Raw genomic sequence first — 7,671 nt, 5'->3', positions numbered from 1 at the left:
AGAATACTGATGAATACTTGAACAGCTCAGAGGGGAACCAAAGGCAGATAATTGAGCCTAATATAACATCCTGCAGTAACTACCGGTTTGGAGAGATGGATCAGTAACTGTTGAGGGTCATGCAGTTCCCGAACCCTAAACAACAACATAACAGCTGTCACATAGTATTAGGTGTCACAGAATTATTGCAATATCCACACGTCTTCATCTCAAGCTTATGGCTCTATGGGAACTAAACAAGGCAATGTTGACATTCCATCATAATCTTTACTTATCTTGTTTTTCCCCCACAAATGGACAGTCGCTTTCTGTGCGTGGATTACTGGAGCCAGTTTGTGATGGCAGAAAACAAGTAGTACTTTCTCGGCTGGTCGAGAAGGTTAACTACTAACTGCCACCGCTGAGAGAGGAAAGAGGTTACTATGCAAGGCAAGGCAAAGTTTATTTATATAGCACCATTCAGACACAGAGGTAATTCAAAGTACTTCACAAAAGGCATAAAAAAAGACATTTAAGGTACAGATTAAACTTTAAATTTCAGCGTAAGTTCAAAAGTTCCAATCAGACTTTTGAGCCCAGCGATTACTGAAACATTCATATTAATGCTCAGAGTACTACAGAGCATCGTACAGTAACGTCAGGGAGGTTCAATTACTCTCAGGTGCAGACCAGAGAATGTTACCTGCAAGAAAGAGACAACTTATATGACTGAGATGACTTGTGGAGTTCCTCAAGGTTTCATTCTGGGACCTCCTCTTTTTAAACTGAACATTAACACTGAATACTAAGAAAGTGAGGTTATTGTTTTAAGTCAAAAAGAGGAGCAGGCTCAACTAAAGGAGCACTTATGCACACTTACTTATCACTAACATATCAACACTATGTGTATGTTTTACTTATACAATCTATAATGCCTTTCTGTAAGCATGTTGAGTTACCCTGGCTATGAAATGTGCTTTAGAAATACATTGGCTCTGCTGTGTCAGTATTTGAAGCTTGGTTTTATTTGAATGAGACTGTATTTAGCTTATTTAGGATTTCTTACATTAGTAAAGTTCCAACATGTTCCTGAAAAGCTTAAGTGGCCACAGCCTTCGTAGCTGAATGCTGAAGCCAATGCTCAAGTGTGCTTACGCTGGATTCTGTCATCAAGCAGAGACTCTTGGGTTACAGGTTCGGGTTCGGAATTGGGTTCCAACCTTTAAACCCCATTCAAGCTCTTAACTAACCAAATACTGTTTCTTCAAAGAGATATTAAAGTGATATACAGGCAATTGTGAGAAATTTAACGGAATTTCAGGAAATTGTGTCATTTGTGTTGCACCGGGCAACTAAGCAGATCTGTTTAGCTTTTATTATGGCGTCCATAACTTCTGTCTTTGTGTTGTTGAAGAAAAAACAGACTGGGGTCCATTATACAGACTTACAAACCTGTTAAGTGAACACAAAACATCTCCACAACGATCCAACTTACAAAACAACAATGTTAGCCATCTAGTTAGGACATGAATTTCCTGTCCAATCACAACTTTTTATAAAATTGATACACATAAGGGTATCAAAGATGCTACTTCATATTTTTTTAATCAAAACTACAACACTAATAAAATCATGAATTATAAACTTCTTGACTGTTGCATGTGAAGGAAAATTACATTTAACATTTTCTGTAGGATGAGCAACAATCTGGTTTCCCTCACATCCCACTTTTACCTGCAGACACCAACAAACAGGTTTCTACTGTGGAGGTAAACCGCTAAAGCTTCGAGTTGCCCTTGTGTGAAAAACCCCTTTTTTTTTACATTACATTTTTCTCTAACTTGTGTTTTTTGAAACATTCTTCAAACCGTTTCCCAGCCATGACGTTGCTTCTTCAAAAGTGCTGTTCCAGTGTTCGCCACTTAGCCGTCAATCGCAGTGACAAAGTGACAAAAACACGGCCAAACTCGCGCCGCATCAAAAGGAAGCGGGTGAGCCGATGACCTGAGACACGCGGTACAAGGCTGAAGTTCAAAAACTATGTGCAACTGCCAAAACGTCCTTGTAAAAGACAAAAAATTAATCAACTCTGTAAACTGGAGGTTGAGACGTCCTCTGTTTGCAAAGATTCCGTCTGTTTCGTGCAGCTTCCTTTGGAAAGTCCGGGAGAGGACAGACTGGACGGGCATGGCTTCAATAACAAAGCAGTAAGGCTCCGTGGAGGTGGTAAGGTGCAGTACCGTCACATGGCAGAGAGTTTCTCAGGAGGACAATCAAAGGAGGAAGACTTCACAATTTCACAGCAGCAGCTTCGGTCCTGCTCCGAAGTCTAACCTCTTGACGAGCCTGCACAACACCGCAGAGAAAGCCAGTTAACGCTCATTACCTAGTTTGTTTATGATGGAATGTTTGCTAAAATGGACGGCAGCTAAGTGCACGAAGCCATAGTAGGTTGGGAGTTTTCCCGAACCATCTGGACCCTGAACCTGCAGGTCTTAACCCTCCGGTCCTCTCCAGTGCCGGCAGCTCACCCTTTGTTGTAGAGGCCGTTACTGGAGGGGCTCTCTGATGAGGTCTTCTGGCCTGATGTCCCCCCCTGTCCCCCGCGGTTCACTGTCTGCTCGTGGATGTATTCTCGACATGATGCCAGCTTGGACTCCAGGTTCTAGAAATAGGGAGGTAATCATTCATTGTTAGTTTTGTATCACAAAGGTGAAAGAAAATGAGATCTGAAGAACAACCACCTGAACATTTGTTATAGACCCAAGCACAAAAACTAACATGAAAGTCAATTCATAGCTGCACTGTTCACACTTCAATAATAAAGCCATAGATTTTGATGAGCGCTGCCTTGTTCTCCTTTAAGCTCAATATCAGTGCAGATTTCTTAAACACACAGTGAAAGCAGCGGCTCCCTGCAGCGCCACACGATGCTCAATCACCTCCACTAAAGTGTCATTGATCTTTGGAAATGAATACTAAATGTGTTCCACCCAGACAGTTTAGTTTCGTCCTGTGTCAGAGATGAGAGTTGAGCCTTTACCCCAACTTTCCTCAGCAGCTCTCCCACGATGTTCAGAGCCGAGATTCTCACCGCCGTGGTGAGAGGCGTCGCTGAGAGGCTTTCCCCTGCACAGACAAAGCAAAAGAGTTCAGTCCCACCATGCACCTGTGCATTCTTGCCCTGTTTTATCACCTGCCCGTTCATGCAAACTCAACATTTTCTCTCCAATTCTGTCTTCATTCATTGCAGAATATAAACATTACAAACACGTGAAATCATTCTGTTAACATGATTGCAGCTCTGTGGCTCCATGTTCCATCAAGTGTCCTCATCTCTTCTGCATAGAAGGAGGCAAACATGACCCAAAGATTATTTTGAACATGATGAGAGAAAATCTGACTAATGATAAGACACACATTCTGAGCCGCCCACAGCAGGGGGCGATGTTTACAGTTTCCATCGGCAGTAAACACAACTATTCCTGATACAAATCAGTTCAGTCCATCGTTCTTCTTTTACAAACTTCAGGTGTGTTTTGTAACAATCCCACACACTGACCTCTGCTGATGGACGGTGGAGGCGTGGCGAGGGAGTCGGCTGAGACTGTAGGTGTGCTGGGTGCGGCGGCAGAGGGGAGGAGCTCGCTAGAGGAGGAAGACGTAGTTTTGTCCTCTGCCCTCTTGTCGAGCGGGGTGGGGGGCGGCGTCAGGAGACCGGCCAGGGAAGAGGGGGACGGTGAGGGCTCTTTGGCCGCGGCCCTCAGTGACGGCTTACTGTCCTGTTTCTGCTGCACGGCCAGCTCCTGCTTCAGATCTGACACCAGCACACACACACACAATTCAGAGGTGTGTAATGTAATGTCAAGCACTCTGCCATCCATCCCTGTGTTGAGTTTACCTCTGGCCTCGTCCTTCAATCTCTGGACGGATTCCAGGAGGTTCTCCTTCTCGTCCAGCTCGCTCTCCAGGAAAGCGTTCCTCTCTATGACCTGGTTCATCCTCTGCTCAAAGTCCTCCAGGGACATGATGGTTGCCCTGAGAGAGTGCCAGAGAATTTGAGATTTTATCCTTGGGGACAAAAACTTCACTTAAACAGTAAAGTGAGAGTGACTTCAGTTAGACGCTACGCTTTCCAATGCAACTTCAAAAGGATAGAATGGCGAATCTATACCATGACACGCAATCAAACACGGCAGCTCTACGATAAACAGATCTATTCAGAGTCTGTTTCTTGTTGTAAAAGAGACGAGAAGGAGCAAACATTGATCAGTAAATGGTGCACTGTCACTTTAAGGTTGCATTGACCTGTTATGCCTGTGTGATCACGTGTCACATTTTCAGTATTGTGACGCCTGGACTGCATTGGATTGTGCAGGTGTACCTAAACCTCTGCGTATTTGTGTGTTTGCCCTCTGACCTCTTGGCTCTCTCCAGGTCGTCGTTGGCCTGCTCCAGCTCCCTGATGTATTTGTGAAGCTGGTCCTTGATGGCCGTGGTCTCGGCCAGGTCGCCCTCCAGGCTGGAGATCTGACGGCAGGCCTCAGAGTGCTGCGTCTCGTATTTATCCTGGAAGGGGAAAGCAGCGTGACACAAGCCAACAGAGAAACATGATGTAAAAGGGGAATGATGAAAGATGGGGGAGGTCAGAGAGTTCCTTCACACAAACAAGATGACGATAAGCAATACATCAAAGTGCACCGCTGAAGGCATATTTAATCTTTTCATGTTTGAAATGACTCTTTTAAACAAACACATTATTCATTAGAATGCATATAGCCGGGGGTGCGTGCATATCTATGCATGCATTGCTGCATTTAGCTCCAACAACACACCGTAAATAAGTCATACAGCTGTTCACCACACTAAAGGACACCTTGTAAACATTTCAACTTTGGTGTTTTCAGCTGGAGGTGCAGTTTGACAGCACGTGACTGCAAGAAGATGAAGGAAATCTAAGGAAGTGACCATGGGTCGAGTTTCAACAAGTCTGACGCCAAACACCATGAATTCCCAGCATACTGCACGCATTCATCTGCTCCAACTGCTGCCGTCTGCTGAGGCCCCGACGCACAAACACAAACACGCAGCTCCACTCTCACAGTGCATCTACAAGAGCAATCACAGCATGTATTTGATAGAAGTGAGCCGTAATCATTTCTGTGTGACGGAGCCGGAATGTTCTGAGAGAGAAGGTTGTGAATATTTGGAGAAACACTGTAACTGGGACGGGGCTTCACAGGGAGAGAACAGCCGTCCCCTCCAGACACAGCCAGAGACCTCAGCTGCTTTTTCTGAGCTGAATCAATCCACTGTGAACTGGCGTGTGAGTGTGTGTGCGCGCGCATAAGTGTGTCTGTGAAGCCCTATTGTCGAGCAAATGACAGCTGTAAGATCCTTTGCTATATCAGCTGGTGGACACGGTGAGATCCTGGTCAGCAGGGCCGTCTCTAGGTGGAACGTGATTAAAATAACTGTCTGGGTTATTTTAGATTCAGAATGACCTGTGACCAAACAGAAGGCCCGTGAATGATTGATGATGATAACAGAGATACATAAGACAAGACTGTGGACAGGTAAACAATTATACCCGAGAAATGTTCACAAACAGTAGTGTGAGTATTTTTCCGCTGAAAGTTAATTCTGATATAATTCCTCCATTCTGCCTGCAGTCAGATCAGCAGTGTGTTACCTTCATCCACAGTTGTTCTCGTGTCATAGAGGGTCATATAGGGGTGTGTGTGTCATATTCATTCTCTGTTGGTAATGATGGCCTCACTCCTCTCCTCCGTTACCTTGTAGTTTTCCAGTTCCATACGCAGGCGGTTGTTGGCAGTGAGGAGCTCTCGGTTTCGCGCCTCACACTGCTTCAACTCCGTCTCCAGCTCCACCTCATAGTCACGACTCATCTGCTGGAACTCCTGTAGCTCCTCCTGGGCTTCCGCCGCACTGCAGACACACACATACACACACACACAATCACATGCTGCCTTTGGGCATTTTCACTTGAATTTCTGTGTTTTGGCGTGGCACTGTTTGATTTGTAAGCATCACAATCACACTATTTGGAGCAAAACAGTCAGCCCACGACCTTATGACCCCTAAATGATCCCTGAAGGTCTGTTTGGAGCAAGACCATACACTCGACATTCCCTCACCCAACTATGCAAAGGATCAGCTATAAATAGTTTAACACAAGAACATCAAATTGCAGATATCTGTTTTACAAGAAAACCCTGAATGCATCACCGCTGTCTGTATGGCAGGAATGTCAGCAGAATTCCATTTTAACAAACTAAATTTGGGAAGAAGCTAAATCCAAGAAAACTGAATGTTATTGATTGAAAATTTCATCATGCAGGGTTAGAAAATAACCAAAGTGAAACATTATTGCTCATCTTCCATCACAAACACAAAAGAATTCCTCAGTTTCACAGCAGAATTATCAGCTCAAATAAGAGAATATAATATTAGAACAAAACAAATTCTGACTTGTTGGGTCTTGGTATTGTTTGAGGTATGTCATTAATTGTGATGTGTGACTTCACTTGAAGTTTATTCACACACATACACACCTCTGCTGGTATGTGGCTGCTTGGTCCTTCCAGTAATGCAGCTCTTCTTCCAGGGACCCAAACTGTGGAGTCTCTGGATCCTCCATCTCTGAGCCAGGCAGGAAGCCGAATCCTCTTCTCCACAACCAGACCGGGCTGCGATCCAGAAAGAAAAACTTGAATACATACTATAACACTGTTTTAAGAGCAAATATACACAAACAGCAGTACACAATTTATATCAACCAAGGCTTCTTGTAAATTCGGCATAAGAAACCCCATTCATATTTATACTTTACATCACATTTAATGTTTCTAGCTTCCGCCATTTTACGACGTGTGAATCAGGGAGATAACGGGTGAATAAAGCGAAAGTTTGCGGCTGACTCAAAGTTTCGCGGCGCATTGAAACATACAGTGAAAACACTTCATATCTAAATCGTTAATCTTAATCTATAGATCGTCGCGTTAACCGAGTCATTAGTTCGACTGCAACTTGCTGAACTATACAGAGGAAACTTAATGTACCGCTACCCTAAAGATAGCGGCTAACTCCACTTGTCACCCCCAAATTAGCAGCATCTGCTTACATAAACACTCCAATAAACTGTATGTTTTTTCGCTCCGGTTGACATGAAAGAACTTCTATCTTAGGTATAAAACATACAGCGCTCGTAAAAGTAAATAAATGACCTATTTTTTGCTAAACTGGTGTAGCGTTAACCATTTAAATCCCAGCTGACATAAACATACCATGCACGTTCAACAGTTAGCTTCTTCCAGCGTTGCTAAACCTTTTCCCCAGAATCCGTTTCGCGTGTTGTTGGTGTTTCAGACAAAGTTTATATGTAGAAATCTATATCGTAACGTTTAAATCAAAAATATGACACGACTTGTCCGAAGTTGGAAACCACAAAGTTGCTGTTGCTTTGAAAGACATCGGACAATACAAGTTACATTTCACATTGTCCACAATGAAGGACCATTCAGAAACTAGATGAGGACCCTGTCGCATCTTTCTATTGGTTAAGAGCCTGTCAGTTAAACATGGGAGGGCGGGATCCGGATCGTTGTCCAATCGGAGTGGCGGTATTGGTTGCAATGGCCGGGCTACATAATCCCCGCAGTCTGGAGGTTT

At 44.0% G+C, this 7,671-nt stretch overlaps 1 protein-coding gene across 1 annotated transcript; it reads right to left on the bottom strand.

Moving 5' to 3' along the window:
* Nucleotides 1-426: 426 nt before the first annotated feature.
* On the bottom strand, nucleotides 427-7,508 carry LOC142992729 (nuclear distribution protein nudE homolog 1-like). Its single transcript, XM_076143261.1, has 9 exons — nucleotides 7,287-7,508; nucleotides 6,555-6,689; nucleotides 5,775-5,928; nucleotides 4,400-4,548; nucleotides 3,881-4,017; nucleotides 3,542-3,796; nucleotides 3,023-3,108; nucleotides 2,511-2,644; nucleotides 427-2,325 (listed from the first exon to the last, which is right to left on the bottom strand). Exons 2-9 carry the CDS (start codon nucleotides 6,638-6,640, stop codon nucleotides 2,277-2,279), a joined length of 1,050 nt encoding a protein of 349 aa, XP_075999376.1. The 5' UTR covers nucleotides 6,641-6,689; nucleotides 7,287-7,508; the 3' UTR covers nucleotides 427-2,276.
* Between the last annotated feature and the right edge of the window lie 163 nt (nucleotides 7,509-7,671).

The sequence above is a fragment of the Genypterus blacodes genome, unplaced genomic scaffold (genome assembly GCF_046128005.1).
Source record: "Genypterus blacodes isolate CSIRO-AG114 ecotype Tasmania unplaced genomic scaffold, CSIRO-AGI_Gbla_v1 ptg000022l_1, whole genome shotgun sequence".
NCBI classification, from domain to species: domain Eukaryota; kingdom Metazoa; phylum Chordata; class Actinopteri; order Ophidiiformes; family Ophidiidae; genus Genypterus; species Genypterus blacodes.
This window is presented reverse-complemented; position numbering and strand designations above follow the sequence as displayed.

Excerpts from the sequence above, each read along its gene's own strand:
- LOC142992729 (XM_076143261.1), bottom strand. The coding sequence starts at position 6,640 with ATGGAGGATCCAGAGACTCCACAGTTTGGGTCCCTGGAAGAAGAGCTG. Across the intron at positions 3,797-3,880 it reads ATTGAAGGACGAGGCCAGAG|ATCTGAAGCAGGAGCTGGCC; the intron begins GTAAACTCAACA and ends TGCTGGTGTCAG. Across the intron at positions 2,645-3,022 it reads AGCTGCTGAGGAAAGTTGGG|AACCTGGAGTCCAAGCTGGC; the intron begins GTAAAGGCTCAA and ends CCCTATTTCTAG.